At 31.9% G+C, this 23,927-nt stretch overlaps 1 protein-coding gene and 1 long non-coding RNA gene across 5 annotated transcripts in view; one reads left to right on the forward strand and one right to left on the reverse strand.

The window, feature by feature from the left end:
- LOC148609340 (tectonic-3-like) overlaps positions 1–18,007 on the forward strand; it is a 34,199-nt gene extending 16,192 nt beyond the window's left edge. The window contains exons 8-15 of one of the 4 annotated variants that reach the window (XM_088542051.1): positions 2,019–2,090; positions 3,464–3,517; positions 6,195–6,364; positions 7,310–7,435; positions 11,735–11,970; positions 13,374–13,572; positions 14,362–14,508; positions 15,487–18,007. In XM_088542051.1, the coding sequence (XP_088398177.1) occupies positions 2,019–2,090; positions 3,464–3,517; positions 6,195–6,364; positions 7,310–7,435; positions 11,735–11,970; positions 13,374–13,572; positions 14,362–14,508; positions 15,487–15,738 (1,256 nt within the window). In that variant the 3' untranslated portion in view covers positions 15,739–18,007. The remainder of the gene's footprint in view (positions 1–2,018; positions 2,091–3,463; positions 3,518–6,194; positions 6,365–7,309; positions 7,436–11,734; positions 11,971–13,373; positions 13,573–14,361; positions 14,509–15,486) is intronic. The other 3 variants (XM_088542052.1, XM_088542053.1, XM_088542054.1) reach the window with 3 other exon arrangements.
- Positions 17,963–23,919, reverse strand: LOC148609341 (uncharacterized). Its single transcript, XR_015914703.1, has 2 exons — positions 23,854–23,919; positions 17,963–18,171 (listed from the first exon to the last, which is right to left on the reverse strand). It is a non-coding gene; the product is annotated as an uncharacterized LOC148609341 (long non-coding RNA).
- Positions 23,920–23,927: the final 8 nt, after the last annotated feature.

A 23,927-nucleotide genomic window follows, 5' to 3' on the forward strand; every position in this document is an offset into this window, starting at 1 on the left:
TACCAAAGTTAGGCAGCATCTGTTGTTCATAAACACATTTCATTTGCACTGGAATAAAAATGATCTTTTCTATTTACATGTAAATTTTGATTGACCTAAACTTTAGTTCCATGCTCAAAATGGTGCCAGAATTTTATTAAAGGATAATTATCTGGAAAGAGTGAATAATAAAAAAACCCAGTTACAAAGGGTGTGACGATTTTATGAGTAATGATTATTTGTTTCCCTCTTAACTTTGCTTGAATTATGTCCTTCATATAAATATACACTTTAATGATTTATTAAATCCAAGATATTAATTTTGCATGCTTTAATTTTAGTGCTTTAAGAATGCCAATAAATTGTAATATATAGTAATGCATGTAATTGCTTCAAAGATTATTTGTATTTGCTTTTTAATCGAAAATAGACATTTTTAATTTCTGTTTTCTTCTGAAGAAAATGTTTTTTAAAGGATCATTTGAATTTGATTATTTTTATTGACCATTTTTAGGTGACCTGGCCCAAATAGCTTTGTGTGAGCTATTGCTCTCACTTGGCTTCTGTTGTTTTTGTCTTTTTTATCATTAACAATTCTTCGAAAATCATCTCTTCTGAGAAAAATATATCCAATTGGAAACTAGGCTTTGTATGAATATTCCATAGGGTAGCCTGCCCAGAACTAATGTGATCCATTGATAAATATTGCCACCGTTACTAAGAATAGGCCATACAGGTCAAGTTTTTTGGCAAGTGTCTTTAAGGCTGTTAGGTTAAGACAAATTCTAATTGAGTTAAAAGTGTTCAGTAAGATGGAAATTTACATGGCAAAATTTTCATAAAATCCTGTTGACCCATGCTATGTTTTTTTAATTAACTATTTTCATGTAATCATTTCCAAAAAAACTTCCTCAATAATTGGAACCAAACTTTGTATGGATGTTCTTTTGAGTATCCGGTCCGGAACTATTGTGGGTATCTTTTATCAGCTGTTACTAGACTAGACCTCAGCAGTCAAACAAAAAATTCATCTTCACCGAAACTATAAAAGAGATTTTTACCAAATTTTGTTAATATATTTTATAGAGTATTGTGCAATTAACTGATTTTTGTTCCCTTGACAATCATTTCAATTGTTATTGTTATAAGGGTTATATGACAGTTTTTTTCACTTTTTTTTCTAAAACCTTTTTTTGAAGTCTATAGTTATTACTTTGAAAAAAAAAATAGAAAGAAACTTTCATGAAATGAAATGATCCTTTTGCTAAGGACTACATAAGTTTCCAATGGGTTGAAGTGGTATGTCAACTCCTTGTTAGACCTTGGGCCTTTTAAAAATGAATAATACTCTTGCAGTTCTTAGCCAATATCATGAAAATCATTATAATAGAAAAGAACTTTCAATTGATGAATTATCTTTATGTTCAGCCATACAAAAAATTCAACTTAGTCATGGTAAGAAATAAACTCCTATTAGTGGGTTACTGAGTTAAGTAAAAAAACAAGTACTATTGTTAAAATAAAGATGGCAGACGCAATAAAATTTGTTGTTTTGACTTATAAGTTTCTATGTTTCATTCAGGAAATAACACATGGCACGCCATCTTAATTTTCAATACAGTTTTTTTCAATGCAACTAAGTTATCAGTAAATTGCCAATCAGAAAACAAAACTGTGAGCAGGTGACTTGTGTTTCCGTGGAAGAGCATCTTTAAAGTCAAAGGGTAAAAAGCAAAACTATACCAACTGCCTCGGATAAATAGTAATTTTTGAAGTTTTAGGCTTATATATTATAAGAACCACAGTGAAAGGTTTCAGTGACTGGAGTATTCTTTTATTCTTGACATATAAAATTCATTTCGCTAAGAAATGGTTCCAGATGAGCTATTCATGTCTACCTGAGCCTCTAGTTTATTTATTGGATTTGTCTTTTATTATATTAGATGTATCTATCCTAAGGGACTTTTCCAAAAAAATATGTGTGTATTCCCCATTTTTATGTCTGTATGAACATGGTAATTTTTGACAGTAACTTTCAGTGTCAACCGATAATACTACCGAAACAACTTCAGTAGTAACGCCATCTACTACAACTGTTACTATGACAACAGGTAAACAATTCTCGATAACTAACACCCTTTACTGTTCAGCCACTTGAAGTGTGAAATAATGATCAAATCAAAATGATTTTTGTTCCTGCTAAATATTTACTTCATTAGTGGATATCTAAGTTTTTGTATTAGATCATAAAAAATATCTTAAATTAGTCAAGTCATATATGTAAGATGAAAAACAAATAATCTGTAAATTTTAGATCTATGTTTGACTTTTTTTTATGATTTTAACTTTTTGATGTTTCTTCAGTTTTCATTTTTCTGTTAATTTATTTTTGTAATTGACAGTTTATTCTTTTTCTCTAACTTTATTTTCATATTTCATGTTTTGAATCACACCACTATTCACCGTTTCATTATACACTATCACTGCACATGTGTTGCTAGATCATTTTGCTCTTTACCTCACCTTTTTATCCTTTAGTAGTAATGTAGGCCACACCAAGAAATTACTGTTCTCTTTGATATGCCATGAAAACTTTAAAAGGATACTTTTATATGATGAATTTGTGTTCTCACTTCATTTTTGTCTCTCCCCCCCCCAAAAAAAAAAATTTGGTGTGGCCTTGCCACTTGGTATTCTGTTGGTTTGAATTGAAGCTTTCAGGCCTTTGAATACTAAAATGATTCTTATACATTCATCATTGTATGGTATACTGTCTGTCTGTATATACAAAACCATAAATTAAAAAATTCATTTGTAACATTTTAATAATATTTATGATAAAAGGAAGCAATGTTTTCCTTTTTTGTGGAGTAATGGGGATTTGAACATCAAAAACAGGATGACGAATTGTTTGTATGGTATGTCAACAAGTACAACAATACATTCACAGATATGATAATAAGGCAATCAATTGATTAACTCAATACATACATGATTAGTTTATTTGTGAGCTTAAACAGCACCTCTATCACTGATTAACAAACTTCAGCATTTTATTGTTATTTAGTTAGTTTTTTCTTTACATTTACAATTTTTCTATTGTCATGATTTACTATATTTCAAATAGCTTACTAGTATTGGAATATGTTACTACATGTATATAGATATTACAAAGTTTACTAAGCCAGTAGTAGAATTAAATGGTATAGTTGGTTGTAGATAGTTGTACATTATTGTTATGTATATAAACTATAGTACAGAATGAAATATTGATCATTATTTGACCGTTTGAATTAAGCTTGAGGTGCATAGTATGAATTATACTGAATATAGAACAGAAATTGATACTGCCCTGCATGCTATTACCATATGTTAAGCAAACTAATTGAAGGCTGTAGAACTTTGCCAATAAACACAATGCATCTTAATCAACAGAATATATATTTATGACCTCTAACAAGTCATTGACCTTTAACCTTTACAGATACTAACATTACAACCACAGTAACCATAGAAACCACAGAACCACCCACCACAGGTTTGTCAGGAGAGTAGCATGCTATGAACTTTGACCTATAGATAACCCTGCTTGCTTATCAATTAACCAAGAATCATACTGCTACTTTTGACTTGTCCTGCTGTCAGACTTGGTTGCAGACTTATTACATTGTTTTGTTGTATATTTGTATGATAATGTTGTTGTCCTCATTCATTTTTTGGTTTCAAGACAAAAATTTGAGTCTTTATAAAATTGTTCAACAAAACCACATAAGTTTTCAACAAGGAATTAGAGCCAAAAACAAGCATTTACTGATTTCTGGATGCAGGGTTGATACATGAAATAAGTATTAGTGCAGGGTTGATACAATTTCTTGTTTTGGTTATTATTTTCACAGTACAAACTGTATATGTCAATTCTGGATATTGAACTATCGTAGGAAAGTATCAAATTTCAAATTTGATATGTCCCTAGACTACTTTCATTCTGATTCAAAAACCTACCCTAGTTCTAACAATCATAATCCAAAATCAAAACTGTAACAAGCTTGAATGGATTGTCCATATTTGTCATAATTGTTCTGGGTTAATCCTTTGTGATTGTATCTGCAAAGCATTTTAACAACATTAACTTGTGATGATGCTTATTTTTGCAACCAAGTCCTTTGTTAATAATCGCAAGTGTTTGAAGTAACTTTTTTTTCAGGACTTAAATATTGTGAAAGAATTAATATTATTTATGTTGAATTTGATAAACCATGAAATGGTGATGATTTTTTAATGACGTAAAAAACTATAATTTTTTTTTTTTACACATAAATATATATGCTTGATAATCAAAATCTAAAAAGAGTAAAATTTGAACAATATGACCTTACTTATGACCAACAGTCGCCACTTTAAAACAAAGCAAGTTGAGCAGAATTTGATTGATGATGAAATTATAGAACCATACAGGCCTTCCTATCTCTGAATACACTAGTTTCTCTTAATTAAGTATACATACTCAGATTATAGATTTATAGAACCATACAGACCTTCCTATCTCTGAATACACTAGTTTCTCTTAATTAAGTATACATACTCAGATTATAGATTTATAGAACCGTACAGACCTTCCTATCTCTGAATACACTAGTTTCTCTTAATTAAGTATACATACTCAGATTATAGATTTATAGAACCATACAGACCTTCCTATCTCTGAATACACTAGTTTCTCTTAATTAAGTATACATACTCAGATCACTCTGTTGATCATGTTTTGATAACATTTAGGAAATGCAACACAAGCTTCATTCATTATTCAAAAATACTAATCATTTAAATATTGCTAATGTGGGTATGCAGTATATATATTTCAAGGAGTAATTTCTCATCAGCAACATAGGAACTGAATAATGAGAAGTTCAGGATTCAAAGGAACTCAAAACCAAAAATATAAGATAGCATGAATCCAAGTCCAGCAACAATAATTTCTATCAGAGTATGATAAAGGAGCTACATTATTGTAGCCCCATATTAAATACACAGAATGAAGCCTCAGTGCTTTAGGACTTTCAAATATTCTGTTAAGTCAAATTATGGTAAATATATAACATAAATGTAACTGTAACCATACCTTCTGTTGTTCATGTAAACATTTTACGACTGCAAAAAAAAATATTTCGTTGTTGAATGATTGTTTCAGATTCTCTGACTTGTTCCATGTATGGTATATAATTCATATTTAGTGTAAAAGTTAAATAAGCCTCCTCAATAAAAAATGTGATCTTTGTAATTGATATGAAATAAACTAAGGAAGATATTCTTGCTTTTAATCTATCTTTCTTATGCATCTTTCTTGTAGGCATTTATGCAACCATGTCTGTCCAATTTCAACATTTTTTGACAAGTGATAGTAAAATTTGCCATGAAGTATGATTGATTTCTGACTAATTATTACTTGGTTGACAGGAAATCTTATTTAATTTCATGACTTTAAGTACATGTAGATTGGCCTTTCTGCTGTCATGTATATTACTTGATGTTTGGTATTTTTTACACTATATAAATCTACATGGTTATACTTGACTTAAGATGTTGGATTGATGCTTTGTGTAATTGATACCAAAAATTAAAAAGTATCAATAGAAAGTTGTCAGTGAGTTTTGTCTTTTTCCTTAATTAATACAGATAAAAGTTAGTAGATCAATATAATTTGAATTAAAACTACTTAATATCATTATTGCATTATTGAAAATGTTATCGAAGCGGATTTCGTTGAAAATGTAACCCAATCAGATTTTTTTATTTTTGATATATTATTCAAACAGATTTTATTATTAAGAATGGTATCCAATCAGATATCATTATTAATATTATCCAATCAGATTTATTTTCTATAATGTTAACAAGTTAAATTTTGTTATTAAAAATGTTATCCAATCAGATTTCATTTTTTTTATTATTTTATTAAAACATACAGCAGTATTATAACAACATACCATAAGATAGTACACATCAGAGAAGCAAATACAGTAAATTGGTTTCCAAATTATACATTAAGTAATTCAGTTCTGAGTTTTAATGTGTGGAAAAGGAACTTACATAAAGTACTGTTATTCATCTCCATAACATTTCCTATGTTAAATAACTGTTTTATTATTAAAAATATTATCCAATCAGATTTGTTTATTAGGATTGTTATCCAATCAGATTTCTTTCCTCTGTTACAGTTCCTCCCACACAGATTAACCTATACAACAACAGTTATACAATTGATATAGGATTATCTGGTGTTATTTGTCGTGATTCTGCTGGTGTACAGAAAGTCTGTAACTTTCCTGTGGATACAGTACCAGCTCCTACTTACAATGGAGCTACATGTTCTAATGTGGTTAAAGAGGTTTGTGTTATATTGAGAAGGAATTGGGGAATAAGACCTATCAGTTGTTTCATTCAGTCACTGCATGTATCTTTCTGATCAGCCAATCAGATCTCATCTTTCATGATTTTGAAAGCATTATTTCAAGGTAAAAACCTGAGGATTTTGAAAACGTCTTCTGAACAGAAAGTAGAATGGAGTATTGTTTTGTCCTACACACAGTAACCGAAAGGAACAATTGATAGGTCAAATTTTGATTAGATTGATAAATATATACACCCTACGGACTATCACTTAATTTGCATATAAATATATAGACTTCAGATTCTAATGGGAACACTTGAAGCTGCATTAGCTGTCATATTTGTGATTTTTTGTTTCTGGAAAAAACTTCGAATATAATGCAATGATCCTTTTGAAGTTTACTTATTGTGATATAATGTGGCTTAAATATGGTCATTATTCATTTGAAAACTAATCAAGAAATAGATGAAATGAAATGAAAACAAGACACATGCTTACCTGTGTTGCCTTTATTGTTATTTTTTACCAAGGTTAAAGTATTTTTAACCCAGGTAAATGTCTTGTTGGCTATCTCCAGAAGTAATAGTGTATAATAGTTAGATCAGAGCTACTGATCTTCTCATATTAAAAAAAACCATTTTCACAATATTCTGTAGATAATATCGACACTTGTTGCTTTAACTGTATTGCTATAAACTTATTTCATTAAATCAGCAAATTTCAGTTGAATCAAAACTGAACAAATTTGGCAGCTAATGCAGCTTTAAGCTTTTAATTATTTTTTGAATTAGTGGTCAAGTATTAAATAATAAAAATATTTAATGAAACATACTAAAGATTTATTGGATTTCTCTGTGATGTTTAGCTGTTTATACCAATCTAAAAACTTGGTTCCCCTATTGTTCACAGATTTAGAATATGACTTATAATCTTCTTTTGTAGGTTGAGTATATAATCACCCATGATGCTACAAATGGAATATCTTCAGTAAATGTTAGTTTTGTCTTACAAGACATTACTACTACAAACTTACCACTTTCTCAGACCTTCAAATCTTCATTTGCTAGTGTAAGTATAATCATAACCTTTCTACACATGGTGTAAACATAAGAATACACCATTACATGCTCATTTTCTATGCTGGCTTAGTTGGTACTTTAGTGAGCTATCTGCAAAACTTAACTTTTTAGCCATCACTTGGTGTCCGTTGTCGTTGTTAACAATTTTTAGCTCACATGGCCAAAGGCCATGTGAGCTATTGCCATCACTTGGCTTCCATCGTTGTCGTCGTCACCGTCGTCATTAAAAATTATACAAAACTCTTCTCCTCTGAAACTACTTGACTTAATAGAACCAAACTTGGTATGAATATTCCTTGGGGTATCCTTCATAGAACTGGTGTTGGGATTTTTGATTCGTCAATAACATGGCCACCATTACTAAAAATAGAACATAGGGGTCAGACAGTAGTTTTTCACATATATCTCTTAAACCGTTAGGACAGTAGTTTTTCACATATATCTCTTAAACCGTTAGGTTTAGCTGAATTCTGACATGGGTAAAAGTGTTCAACATGATGAGATCTGAAATTTTGGTTTTAATCCGTTAAGCCATGTTTGAGTTATTGCCCTTTTTCAAAGATTTTTGCTATTTTTTATGTTATTTCTTTCAAAACCTTCTCCTCTGACACTACTTGACCAATTGTAATCAAACTTGGTATGAATGTTCCTTGGGGTATCATGCATAGAACTGATGTGGGGATTTTTTATCCGTCGAAAAACTCATGCTTTATGCCAGAGCTTGCCGAACTATGCAGACTTTTTGTATCACGTTAGAATTCTAACAAGTAGGGTTCTGGAACAGGGTTATGTTGCTACAAGATTGTAGTCATCACTACAGAAGTTTTATGGTCATCATCATGAACTCATGGATCACTACTGTGTATCATCTGTGCTATGAAAACTGATTTGGTCAACGTGTCATAGTTTCCTTTTCCTCTTTCTTCTACCCCGGACTTGACTTTGTGAGCAACTCAGCGGGTGTTTCTAGAAAAGCAGAGGACGCTTACCCTACCGGTGCTCCTGGTCCATGCTCCCAGTTTTTAGTGGAGTCTGAGTTGCTCATTTGCTTTTGTTACTTGTATGTATGATTTCAGTTACTTAATGTTTTTTGTTATGTATGTCTGTTTTCCATGTCTGATCTTTGTCCCTGGATTACATTCTTTTGCTATAACCTTGGTTCCCTTGATTACTCTTTCATAGTACATTGTATCAATGCTAAAAATCACAAAATTCAGAATTAGACAGATCATATTTAGAATATGGCCCAAAAAATGAGTCTTTGTAAAGTAGCATAAACAAGTGCACAATATGTATCCATGGGATACCCTTCATATACTGCATCTTAATTTTTTTTATAGAGATAACAATTTAAGTAAGAAATAATTTTTTACAAAGGTGGTTAGATCCTAGTGTTTCAAACTAATGTAAAGTCTTCCTGGTAACCCCCTGAACTTCAATATAGCATCTTGCATCTAAAAATTATGGCATCACATTTATATTGGAGTATGGGAATTTTTTTTTCAGATAGCATCTTGGTAAGAAATATAGCATCAGGGCATTGTGATGCTGTATGGCCCAGGGGAGATAATTGACCATATGTTTTTTGTTCATGTGCAGCAGGGTATCCCAGGTCTTTTTTGAACTGATGTTTCAATCATATCTGATGTACCTGTAAATTAAGATTTCAATTTTTTTAGATATGTCTTGAATATTTACAAATATCATATTTTGTGTTTATTTTTTAGCTCACCTGGCCGAACGCCATGTGAGCTATTGCCATCACTTGGGGTCTGTGATCATAGTTAAAATAAGTTTTGAAACTCTTCTCCCCTGACATTGCTTGACCAATTTGAACCAAACTTAGTATGAATGTTCCTTGGGATATCCTGCATAGATCTGTAATGGGGATTTTTGATCCTTTGAAAAACATGGCCACCTTGACTTAAAAGAGAACAAAGGGTTCAGAAGGAAGTTTTTCACATATATCTCCAAAACCATTAGTTTAGCCAAATTCTGACATAGGGTATATGTGTTGGAGTTATTGCCATCACTATGTGTCCTTTGTTGTCGTCCGTAAATTTTTCAAACATCTTCTATTAAACTACTCAACATATTGTAACCAAACTTTGTATGAATGTTCCTATGGATTTTTTTTAACATTTCTTGTGAGGGAATTTTTTTTTAACTTGATAGACAGGGCTGCTGTTATTAAAAATAGACCATAAGGGTCAAATTGCAGAATTTTGCAAATAACTCAAAAACAGTCCGGTTTAGCTAAAATTTAGCTGGGCTAAAATTGTTCAGGATGATGGGATGCCGATGGACCTATGCCAAAATTTTCAGAAAGATTTGTTGATGAATGAATGAGTTATGGGTCCTGAAATGGATTTTTTTCCCAAAATTTCCAGTTCCAATTTTTTAAAAGTTCTCCTCTGAAACTACTGGATAGATTGAAATAAAACTTAGCATGAATGTTATGAAAAACATGCATGGGGATTTTTCACATAGCAAAAAACTTCGCCACCATTACTAAAAATAGACCTTAGAGGTCAAATTGCAGATGTATGCACATAACTCAAAAACAGTTGGGATTTGCTATAATCTAGCTTGGGTAAATTTGTTCAGCATGATGGGCAGGATGGACTTATGCCAAAATTTTTAGAAAGATTCGGTGAGGTCTCACTAACCACTTCTAACGTTTCCATTACTTTACATGTTAAACAAGTAATTTTCGATGTTTCACTGTGAATTCCCAGGACAAATGACACCTGAAAGTTACATACCATTGCGAAGCTTGGAAAATAAGGCTTTTAAAGTCATTATTCTAATGGTACGATGACTGTAGAAATTCTTCACAAAATTTACTTGAATAAAAAATACTGAAAATCAACATTTTTAGCTCACCTGGCCAAAACCCATGTGAGCTATTGCCATCACTTGGCATACGTCGTCGCTAAAATTATTTTTAAAACTCTTCTCTCCTGACACTACTTGACCAATTGGAACCAAACTTGGTATGAATGTTTCTTGGGGTATCATGCATAGAACTGATGTGGGTATTTTTGATTCGTCGAAAAACATGGCAGCCACTGCTAAAAATAGAACATAGGGGTCAGACAGTAGTTTTTCGCATATATCTCCAAAAGCGTTAGGTTTAGCCAAATTCTGACATGAGTAAAAGTGTTCAGCATGATGAGATCTATCTGTGGTCAAATTATCATTTTAATATGTTAAGCCATGTTGGAATTATTGCCCTTTTTAGACTTTTTTTTTTTTGCTATTTTTAATGTTATTTCTTTCAAAAATCTTCTCCTCTAATTGGAACCAAACTTAGTATGAATGTTCCTTGGAGTATTCTGTATGGTGTGCGGATTTTTAATCCATCAAAAAACATGGCTGCTATTACTAAAAATAGAACCTAGGGGTCAGACAGTTTTTTTTTTCCATATAACCCTTTTTATAAGGTCTTTGTTTCCTTGTAAGAGTTATTGCCCTTGGAAGATGAAAAATGATTTTTTTTACAGTTTTGAGCCAATATCTTGAAAACTATAATAGATAGAAAGAAATTTTCAATCGCTGAAATGATCCCTAAGATAGTCCTACTAGAGTCTTGTTGAGTCAAAATTGTTGGACCACTCCTTGTTAAATTTATTGCTCTTGAAAGACAAACTTTAACCAGGTGAGCAATTCAGGCTCCTGGGAACCTCTTGTTACCTTTTCTGCTAACTGACAGCATGGGGGCAAATTACTCACACATGTAAACAATATTCATACACTTATGTAGTAAATTACAAATATGATTTTAAAGTACACATTCTCAGCTTTATTCTGACTACTTTTAATCAGAATACACACAAATAATGCACTTACAATGCATATTTCTAGGTTCATTGTGGGCTTTGTACTACATAGGGAGGTGGCCATTTGACCCGGAAGTGGTTAATGAGACCTGAGGAATAATTGAGTTATGGGTCCTGAAATGGATTTTTTTTTTTAATCTTTACCTCAGAGAACTTGTAGGATGGATTGTAAAAATTGAGGATTTGTTAGAATTACTCGAAAACCAATGGGTTTAGCCAAATCTGAGAGAAAAATTGATCAGCATGGTGAGATGGACCTATGCCAAAATTTTCATAAAGATCTTGTGTTCGATGTTAGAGTTATTGCCCTTTAAGGGTAAAAAAATGACTACCGGTATGAGAGATTTATTTTATAATATGGAAACTGGGTGGATAACTAAGTTGCTCTCTATTGATGAAATGATTCTTGGGACAATAGTGCATTAAGACTGTATCTTGTTTTCCAGGTCAATGATGTCAATACAACTAAGTGGAGTGGTAATCCTGGTTACGTTGTTGGAAAACCAGTCAGAGCTGGTATTCGGTTTGTAAATGAGTCCTTTGGGAACAGAATGGTTATAGTTGAAAATGGCTATGATCTTACTGTGGTAAAGTCAACAGCCAATGGAGATTGCTCTACAGATGCTGGAAACCGTGTTCAAGTCAATTTTGGACAGGAAATCAGATCAGGATGTCTGCTAAGGTAATTATCTTTTCTTGGTTTAGAGAATATGATTTTTTTTATATTATACCCACACATACCAGTATTTTACCATTGTTGGTATTAAGAAACTTCAAGCATTTGATTATCCTCATAATTGAAAAAAATATATGTAAATTTTTTAGGGTTATTTCTTGACTTTTTATGAGCAACTCAGCGGGTGTTTCTAGAAAAGCAGAGGACGCTTACCCTACCAGTGCACCTTGTCCATGCTCCCAGTTTTTAGTGGAGTCTGAGTTGCGCATTTACTTTTGTTACTTTGTATATATGATTTTAGTTACTTTATGTTCTTTGTTGTGTATGTCTGTTTTCCATGTCTGGTCTTTGTCCCTGATTACATTCTTTTGATTACCGCTATAACCTTGGTTCCCTTGATTACTCTTCCAAACACTTTATTCAATATTCTAAACAAATTACACACCATATAGTGTCCCATAAAGTCATAGTTTTGTTAAGCTTGGCAGTAAGTTTATGAGTGGGAAGAAATATGATATAGACCCTTTCATGTTAACTGAGGATAGTTGATAAGAGTTTGTGGAGCATGCTCAGTATACCCTTCTGCAATTTTATTGTTCTACTGTTTACCCTATCCCTACTCTGCTGAAGTATATCATTTAAGTGGTTATTTTCGCTATATTCACGGTGAAAGTGGAATGCCAAAATTAAATCATGCAAAATACTTATGAAGATAAAACAGAGTTATTCATCTTCGTCCGATTCATTGAACAGTTTGCTTCTCGTTAAAATTACATTACACATAAAAAAACCTCACCCTGCTTTTGAACAAAAACACAAAATTTTCCACTTACAAAAAAAAAAAGCCACTTATACAGTACATCTCACATGCTCATTGACTTTTAAAAACTCAAAGGGTCTGTTGTATTGTGCTATAAAATTTACACTAAAAAGTCATCAAACATCAGTACCTAATCTAGTCATTTATTGCACTGGTGCAAATTGCAGTCTCAAATTCATATTATTTATTAAAAAGGCATTTTAAACATATTCTGAACTTTGCTATGAAATGAAAGGGATATTGCTTAAATATAAGTGAATATTGCCCCTTATAATACATGCACCTGTACATACAGTCAGACTTGTCTAAGGGACCTGTATTCAGCAATAACCTGTCTTAAAAGACTATGATAAAAGTTACTCTATCATGTAATGCATTCTATGTCAAGTAGACCTGTTTGATGTCTTATGTGACCATGAGTTTGGTCAGAGAGGGTTAACTGTATAATGTTCATCTAAACTCCTTCAGTACAAAATGCTCATGAGGACAGTAAAATCCATTATTCATGCAATAACCTTATACACATTAACTGAGGATCCAATCTCCTAGTTCATTTTCTATTTATAATCTTTTATTGTCTTTTTTTTAGTATAAACTTAGACACAATTACAACTGAACAGTACTGTAGCTACATGCAGGATGCTATTAACTTAGCTTTAGAGGGTACTGACGATTTTATCAATGCTAACCCTGATTTGAATAGATATGTTGCTACATTTGGTAACTCAGAACCAGAACAGACAGGTGACTGGGTACCTATTCTAGAGTTCCCAGGTGGAACTGTAGGGGTAAGATTAATAAGTACATTTAATGCAGCAAGGGTTTACATTGGTGGTGGTCCATACCCCTTTAATTTTTGACCTAGGACTGTTTTGAAATGTAATTTACCTAAGTTTTGGACTTTCAACCTTTTACATTGATATTTTATTGGGAACTTTTATTTTCTTAAAGTGATTATTGATTTGAAACTGGGAGGTTCAGAACCTTACACTTAAGAAAGAAAATTTGAACCTCTGCTCAGTACTTAACTCTTTTGATAAAAATAGTTAAAATTTTCTACAATACATTTTTGTTAACTTTAATGTTAAAAAATCTACTGTGTAATTTGGTGGAACAGAATTATATAATTTTTTGTTATCATAATTTTATTGATACTTTGTCAAAATAATTATGAGGCTGTTGGAGGTTGAAAATGCTTTTCCTGTGTACCATTTTCAACTATTTCTTGTGTCAGAATTTACTATGAAGGTACTTTAATTCATGAATACCAATTTTTTGTGATGACGGAAGAAACACAAGTTCGCGGATTCTTGAATTCATGGTTTTGAGGTTTTTCAGTACACACATCCATGGAAATCTCCTTCTATTGCGAACCCAATTTTGTGGTTTGTTCTACACACAAATAACACGAAAATTGGTAGCACACGATTAATAGAACTTTTACAGTAAATAAACCATATGTAAGCAAGTGAATTTGAGTTTCTAAGAAGTAAATTAATCCATGATTTGAAAATTGGGATATCATATAGTTATTGTGGCTTAACTCTTAGTATAATGTTCTATTCTTTTTCTGCCAGTCACCATCAGATAGTCAATCCTGTCTGCTATCTATGGGAATGCACATCCAGATTGTCTATGCTTATGTGGGGTCTGTTGCCAATAGACAAGCTAAAATCCTGGGTGTAGCTTTTAAATACGAAAATGAACAGTTAGTGACATATACTGTAAGTATTGCTATACCATTATTTGATTTTGATTTCCCAAGCTTACTATGTAAATCTAGCAACATTGTAAACCAGAACTTTCACATCAGTTGTTTTCAGTTTAGATACTATCCTTATATCAGTAATACCAACTTCAGTAACTTTCAATGAAATATTTGAAAAAATTATAAGAAATTTTTAAAAAATTATGTCAGTTGGTGACATAAAAGTAGGTTCTTTTTTTGTTCCTAGGTACATGTGTTTGACCACAATATGTTCATAAGATGTATAGTTCAGGCTGAAATAGTTGATTGGGTGTCATATCAATAATTCATTGATTGATTGTTTCTTTAAAATCCAACTACAAATATTTCATACATAATCAGTACAAGAACCAGTTGTAGCAACCATTTTGGAACAGATTAGAATATTAAATGGGGATGGGAAATAAGGAAATGGCTAATTTGATTGCCACTAGAAAATGGCTGAAATGGGTATAATCAGAAGAAATTTATGAATGGGGTCTTTTACCTACACGAAACATAGCGCCCGTTATTGTCCAACATTGGGCTTTTCTCTTTACGCCAGATCATCCCTGAAACGATGACCTACTCCATTTGACCATTAGGATGTACATGTATACACACTTATAAAGCTTTGTGGCCTGAGCATCTGACCAACATTTAGATTTCTATCTAATCAAAGTCTCCTTCTATGACAAATTAATCTTTACTTTGGGTCAATGTTATTTTAACACCCACGTCATTGGGTGTCATATCAATGAATAGATAGGCTTAAACATACATTTCGTAGGTCCCTATCTCAATAAATGGTTTATACATTGATGTGATATAAAACTTATTATTATTACTGTATTTAGGAAATTGGACCTTTAAGAATAATTAGGTCTAAGATACTTACATGGAGTTAACTTTTTATGAAACAGAGTTGGCAACCATTATTTATATGAAAATCTAAATACTGACTTCATTTTTTTAGTGCTCAGGATCTGCTTGTACACCAGGAAATGCTGGTGTAGATCAAAGATTTGAAATCAGCCAATCTGTATCCTTCATAGATGTTACGGAGCCTGCCACTGGTGCTGTTGGTGATGCTCCAGTATTTATTGCCAAAGTGCCTAATGACTTTTTCTACCCCTTTGGTACAGGGGCATCTAATTCATTAAGACATTCTGTGGCAGTGACTATATCTATGGCTTTGTTAGCATGTTTCGTTAGATTTTGTTTGTAGCAGAAGTAATTTTAGATTTTAAATAAGAGGTTTTTTTATTTTGCAAAGGATGTCTGTGATATCATTAAATATTATCATATCAAGGATGTTATTTGAAAAATCATTTCTCATATGAATCATGCAGGAAGAGAGATTACACAAGTTAACAATTTTTAAAAACAAAATTAAGGTATGATAAACGCTAGGTAAACCAGTAAAAATTTTGTAATTGTAAGAATTTATATGATGATATTCTTAGCTTTTATTTATTGAGCTATGAAAGAATGGAAACAAAATTCCTGCGTGACTATTGGTCAGAGTAATTCTTGTCAATAAAATTATTCTTGCCATTTTACTTTTATTTGTTTACTGAAATATGTCATTGAAAATGTATATTAGTGTAATTTATCTGTAAAATGTTGCTATACCAGCTCCTTCATTAATGATTTTTGAAAGGAAAACACAAAAGTTTAGGTGACAATATTTACTTATTGACAAGAACTACTCTGTGGCCAGTTTATTACCAGTCAAATGCGCTCTATATCTTTATATTAATTATTAGGTGTATATTTTGTAATGGTAGTATTTTAGTGCTGAGATATGTATGTGATTTGATAGGTGATACGAAAGGGAGTGCAAATGTGTAAACTGTTTCTAATCATTATTTATGTAAATAAATTTGTTTCTTGTAGTTTTTACTAGTATGTTTGTACTGAAAATTATTAGTTTATATCTACAGAAATTCTATACATAGCCACCCTTTCTTGTGAAAGTCATGCTCCTCTCTTAATTTTATTTGTAAAGAAAGACTTGAGGCTTAGTGTGAGGATACTCAAGGAACAATAGTCTTTACATGTAAATCACTGTTACCTGTCTAAACTGAACCCTGAAAAACCTGTTTAAACTGAACCCTAAATAACCTGTTTGAACAGAACCCTGAATAACCTGTCTAAATTGAACCCTAAATAACCTGTCTAAACCAAACTTTTTGATAGTCCCTTCATATCAGATGTAATGTATTTAGTTTAATTTATTCAACATGAATGAAAAGGATTAGGCAGCAGGCTCAGCCTATGTAAGCCCTCTCCTGTATGTTAAACCTTGGTAAATTAAACACCTGTCTATACTGAACCAAGTTTAAAGTCCAAAAGGTGTTTGCTTTAGACAGGTTTCACTGTGATAGAATAGATCATGAAATTGAATTAGCTTTAACACACGAAACATCTGAATATTTACATTATAGTCAATAATCTTAAAACTGTCCCAAGACATAGTCATTGTATAACACTAATGCCCATGATACAGGTATTGAGGCCAATACAATATATTACTTTCCTGTCAATGTTTTACAGTCAAACCTGTCATTACTACGCTAAATTGTGTTACTATGGACAGGTATTCAGGTTCATTGTGCAATGGAACTTGAAGATGTCAGGTTAAAATATAGATTCTCCATCAGAAATGATGGCTTGAATTATTTGTCTACTTGAGGTGTTAAAATTGAGATTTTCAATATGCCAGCTTTAGGGAGCATGTTAAAAAAATTAATTTTACCACAGAGAGTGGCGAAATTGTCAAGAAGAATCTGTAGAAAACTTGGATGATGTAAAATGATAGGAAATCTCTCAATTTTAATTACCACCTGGTTGCATTTATTAATTGGTTACCAGTTTATCCAAGGTTCAGTCTAGACATGTTTTACTATATTATGATTATTTTTTACAATTTTTATTTTATAGTGAAAATGTTTCTTGTGTAGAATTATTTTTACTCAATATTATGATATGTCAACACTTTAAACTTTATAAGAATTTCAATGTGAGTGCTACAGACACCAGGTTTTTTTCGTAGATGAAAGAAACAAAATTCAAGCATAAAAAAGTGCTTTTTAAGAGTAGATATTAATTGTACAATTTTAAATCAATAATCCATTTCAGTCAGATGTTATACAGTATGATTCTTTTGTGTTAATATATCATAACATTGAGCAAAATAATAAAGTCAGTTTTACTAAGTCACAAGTGTAAAAATGATAGTAAATAATGTTGTAACTATTCAATTTTCTTTGATGACATCAAACTCGTGAATTTGTCCAAGAGTAATACAAGACATGTGACCATATTTATTCCATTGAGAATATATTTGATATGAGTTGTTTTGAATATACATGTGTGTATTTATACATGTGAAATTGTAGAATTAATGCTCCGTCCATTGTTATATACTTGTAATATACACATGTATGTAGATATGAATTTAATTTAATGAACAATTAAAAGTTGATATGATATTTTAATGTTTCTATCATATTTTCATATGAGTGAATATCATTTCCCTGTCATCCTGTACTATATATCCATGTTATAATCAGTACAACTACTTCTTAAGACTTGGCAGGTCCTACATAAGTACAATATCCCAAACTTTTTATGTTTCTAATTTATTCCTTTGATTCTGTAAAAAAAAATCAGTTTTTGAAACTTAAAGACAACAAGAGCAAAAGAGATATTTATTAAAATATTTATATACTTTGTATTGCAGAATCTTAACTTATCCCCCTTTCATAGTGCACAATCTTTATCACAATCTAACAATGCAATAAAATCTACCATGATTGGATTTGGCATGATTGTTCCTTAGTGGTATCCTGTGCAAAATGACATTGTTTGGAATTTTGAGCTGTGAAAAAATATGGTAGCTGTTACTAAAATAGAACACAGGGATCAAAATACAGTTTTTTTTTCATATATCTCCAAAACTGTTAGATTTAACCAAATTCTGGCATAGGTAAAATTGGTTAGCATGATGAGACCTTTTGTAGGTCTAATTTTGGTGAAAATCTGTTGGCCATTGTTTGAGTTATTGCCCTTTTTGGATGAATTTTGCTGTTTTGATGTTACTTCTTTCAAAAATCGTTTCCTCAGAAACAATCATACAGAGTTCAATGAAAGTAGGTATGATTGTTTCTTTATTTTTATTTTGAGTGATCTGTATTTATTTTTTTAAAAGAAATTCAATATACCTGTTTTTTTTAGAAGTTGTCGAAATAATGAAAATACTCTTATCAAAAAACATATAAACATATATATTTGTAAAAAAAAAAAGCCCACATTAAGAATCAATTATCTCAAAATAAAGTTCAGTACTTTTTCTTTCCTTTTTCCCCCTTTTTTCACTAGTCAGGATTTTACACAATTCCCTTACATCACCACCCGATTATGATGTGCAAGGTATTCTTAATGCAGAAATTATTACTGACATACAAACATTTTACAGATACATATAACATATTTACAAAATAACATGAAAAAAAGAGTAAATATATTCTATTTCCATTCTCACATCATTCACCTACCACTCATTCATTGTAATATATAAGTTTGGACTGCAATAAGAGAAATTGATAAACAACAATTCTCCTGTGTAGTAAAATTATGATGGAAAAATAGCTTGTAAAGGAGTCCAGTATCTTTTAAATCCCTTAAATGTGCAATTTTTGTTTGCAACATAACTTTCAAGAGATTGTTACTGTCCAATACGGTTGCAGAGGCCAACCATATTTGGTGTAATTTCCTTTAGTTTACGTCTGTATAAATAGTCTTTTTTGCAAGTATAAACAACAGTTAGAAAATGGATCTTCTGAAGAAAACCCTAATAGTACTTGCTGCTTAGCAAAAGCGAAGTCTCTGTTGTATAGATGTATTTGATGCAAAAATGATGACGAAAAATGTTTTGTGACATGACAGTCCTAAAGTAAATGTGCGATGGTTTCTTCATCTAGTTTACAAAAAGAACACATATTGCTTGGCTTTAGCTTGATCTTTTCTAAGAAGGAATCGGTGGTCTAAATCGGGTGAAAACCTGTTGAACCATGTTGGCTGGATTGCCCTTTAACGTAACTTAATAACAAAAATAAGAATATGTAGCCTTTTTTAGGTGTATCATATTTTACAGTTTTGCATGATTCTTATAAAGACTACTACTTAAATCTTTAAACGTTCTTGGCACGAGTGATCGAATTTATTTCACAGTGTGGATTATCGAAATTTATTACACTGGGAACATTTATAAAAACACTGCCATCTATAATAAAAAATAATTTGCATCTTGTGTGTACGAGATACAAACTTGTAGGCACAACTTACTAACTTGCGCGCTCGAGCTACTAACTTGTGTGCACTGGTTTCAAGTATTGCGCACCAGGGTTTCGAATCTTGTTACAAACTTGTGTGCACCAGTTTCAAATCTTGTGCACACAAATTTCTAACTTGGGCGCACGAGTTACAAACTTGTCATAAGTTCTAAAATTTACTTACCTTAACCGATCTTTACTCTCCCAGACTGACTGCAATGGTATTTGATCTCTGTTTTGATCAACAATGCATATATGTCAACAATTTATTAGTGTATTTCTGTGTAAAGAACAACAACATTGCCATACCATATTACACCCAAATCTCATATTTACATGTATAAATGTGAACACCCAAAGGACCTGAAGTTTCACTCTATTTTACTATTGTAAGCAAATGTATGTTTTCCAACAATGCTCCTTGTTTTATAGTGAATAAATGACTAAACACAATGTACTCTGAACATAATTCCTGAAGCTACAAGACGTCCATAACTTTTCTTATGTACATGTATGAACCGTTATACTCAATGAAATTCATGACACTATACATATAGAATAACAAACAAGATTTAACTAAACTATTTAGTTTAGACTTACACAACTGCAGCTGAAAATACAATGTAGGGTAAGCGTCCTCTGCTTTTCTAGAAACACCCACCGAGTTGCTCATAAAAAGTCAAGTCTGGGGTAGAACAAAAGAGTGAAAACCATGACCCGTTGAATAAATCAGTTTTCATGGCGCAGATGGATACACCATAACGAGTTCATGATGACGACCATAAAACTTATGTAGTGATGACTTCAATCCTGTCTTTCTTCAAGGAAGACAACTAACTATGAAACTTGGAAATGAGAGAAAAAATTGTCAATATTAACCCAAATATTTAATCGACATAGCCAAACCAATATATTAAGCACGTTGAAAAAGAACAAATCAAGCATGGTAAAACAAATAGGAAGGCATTAAACCATATGTAAGCATGGTATCTAAAAGAAAGCATTAAACAATATATAGTTCTTGGTAGAGATTCCTCATACTTTGTAAGAAATAATTCCAAATCATCTTCCAAATATACAGAGGAAGATGTTTACAAAATGCTGGAATTTTTAATCGACAACATATTTGTCCAGTGTGGTGGTCGTGTTTTTCAACAAACTTGCTAACCTATTCCTTCACTCTTATGAGGCTGACTTTATAGCTGATTTGATCCGAAAGAAAGAATTTTGGCTAGATCCTTTAATCTCAGTTTCACTTTAAACAATCCTAATTTCGGAGATTTGATACATCGCATCTACCCCAAAGAACTTGAGATAAAGGATACTACAGACACTGTGAAGTCAATCTCATATCTTTATCTACACTTAGAGATCGATGGTAAAGGAAAACTATTGACAAAACTTTACGACAAATGTGATGACTTTTCATTCAGAATTGTCAACTTTCCTTTCATCCTTCAGCACCTGCGTACGGAGTTTTCATATCACAACTCATACATTGTCAGAGCTTACCGTAACTACGCAGACTTTTTGTATCGCGCTAGACTTCTTACAGTTAAGTTTCTGGAACAGGGTTATGTTGCTACAAGATTGAAGACATCACTACAGAAGTTTTATGGTCACCATCATGAACTCGTGGATCGTTACGATGTATCCATTTGCACCATGAAAACTGATTTGTTCATCGTGTCATAGTTTTCATTTCCTCTTGCGTCTGTCCCGGAATTTACTTTTTATGAGCTGGTGTTTCTTGAAAAGCAGAAGACACTTACCCTAACAGTGCACCTGGTCCATGCTCTCAGTTTTTAGTGGAGTCCGAGTTGCTCATTTGCTTTTGTTACTTTGTGTGTATTATTTTAGTTATTTAATGTTCTTTGTTGTGTATGTTTGTTTTCCATGTTTGGTCTTTGTCCCTGGATTGCTTCCTTTTGATTTCCACTAGAACCTTGGTTCCCTTGATTACTCTTTCAAAAGAATTAAGTAAAACTGCATGGTTCTGAAGTAATGTAATAAGGACACAAAGTCATGATCTAAACATATTCGTTGTGTCCTTTTTTAAACACCCATTACCAAAATAAAAAAAAATATATTTAAATTTCACTTTACTAATAGCTCATCTCTTAACATCAAGTGATCTGTTAAAAATAGTATTAGTTGATATGTTCAGCATGTATTGTTTTGTTTATTTATTTATTTATTTTTTAAATTTTCTTTAATTTTCTTTTTTTATTATTTGGTTTTTTTTCTGATGTATTTGTCATTGCGTTCTTTTATTATGATTATTTTTTTTTATAAATATAAGTCGCATGGCATCTTCCAGTTACAAAAAGCATCTTATGCATATGTTTTACAGTCTAAGAACGATTTTAGAAAGATCCAACGATAATTCAATCCCTACATAAACTTAATTATTGGAACAAAGATGCAAACTATCTACGTTTGATTGGTCCCTCGTTACGTTCTAATTTCTGATAAAACAAATGTCGACAAGAAGGCAACTTATCAAGACCAATCGACCAACTAAGCCTTCTCGAATCTGGCAATACCAAAATTACACAACTCATAATCATGAATCCGAAAGGCAGAAATTAAGACATTATCTGGCAAAATCAAGGATAAGCCATACACAATGAGATTAGCCACTTAGTTCCTTCCGAAGTGATTTAGATGCTTAAACAAGGTTAATGTCTAGCAAAAACTCCCGCTTCCATATTGACCATAAGATTTATGGTGTAAGTTTGAATTGTGGACTAGTGGCGGATCCAGTGTTTTAGGTAAGGAAGCCCAAAAAAATTATAGACAGGATCACCGATGAGAATAGGGGGTTTGGGAGCTTGCCCCCACCAAAGAAAATTTTGAAATATTAAACCTCAAATCCTGCATTCTGAGTGTATCTTGAACAATTTTTCAACATTTTAAAGAAAGAAAATTGCAATTTTCTAAGGAGCCCCCCACACCCGGGTCCGCCATTGTGGGCACAACATAAAGCTACATGTAGTCAACTCGTTGTTAGACTAGACGACTTGTGTAGTAAAAAAAATACCCGTAAGGTAAACTAGTGTTTTATATTATATTGTCCTGCTAACGAAAAAAAACATTGTAAACATAGATACATAGTGTGTAATTATATTAATTAAAATGTTTGTAACATGTCAAGCAAGTAAAAGCCCATGTGTACACTGCCTAGTCTAATAGACTCTAATAATGAGAAGAAATCTCAAGTCAATCAAAAGCATATCTTCTAGTCCCTTGCTTAGTATAATAAACATTGGTGAATGAGATCACACATAATTGATTTTAGCTTTTTATGTGGAAAGTTGGTTTATAAAGTTGAAAAAAAAATACAGCAAAGGGTATGGCTGCCAGAAGAAAGAAACACCTGCAAGAGCTGTGACTGTTATTACGACAAATTTGTCACTTAAGACGAACTGGCAAATCGTTTTAAAAAACGGATTTAAGAATTCTGAGACTAATAGAAAAGCCGACTTCGAATGGGAATTATCCAAGAACAAAGTCACTCTACTTGTTTTTCTCTTTTTGTCCATTTTCTGACATATATTCCTCAATCAACTATGTCTATCAAAACTCTGTCATTTTGTATCCAGCTGCTGTGCTGGGAATAACGGTAATTTGACCTTTTGCAAAAATGTATAGCATTAAGTCTATTAACAAAACTTAGGTTACCAGTAATGGCATGTCCAGTAGGACTTCAATTGGCAAAAAAGATTAGGTGGTTTGCATTTGAACTAATTAAGCCAGAGATTTCGCAGTATTCTTTTTGACTGAAAAAAAGTATCTGATAATTTATCAAATATAACTGTTGCCTTTTTTATCTTTCCATCACGTATATAATGTATATATAGAATAATTAAGGGAACCAAGATTCTAGAAAACTCATCAGGACAAAATTTTAAAGTTGGCTACACTACTAGGTTGTGTGTGGCAGTAAAAATGTGTAAGATTTAAGCAAGTAAGAGTATACATTGTATAGTACCATATTATACCTTAATACAGAATACTAATGCTCTTTTCGATTGGTTCTTGAATTAAAATGCGTTTAAATGTTTTCTAAAATGAA

The sequence above is a fragment of the Perna viridis genome, chromosome 8, assembly GCF_037379345.1.
Source record: "Perna viridis isolate PV_CMFRI_1.1 ecotype Kerala chromosome 8, ASM3737934v1, whole genome shotgun sequence".
In the NCBI taxonomy this organism is placed as follows: Eukaryota; Metazoa; Mollusca; class Bivalvia; order Mytilida; family Mytilidae; genus Perna; species Perna viridis.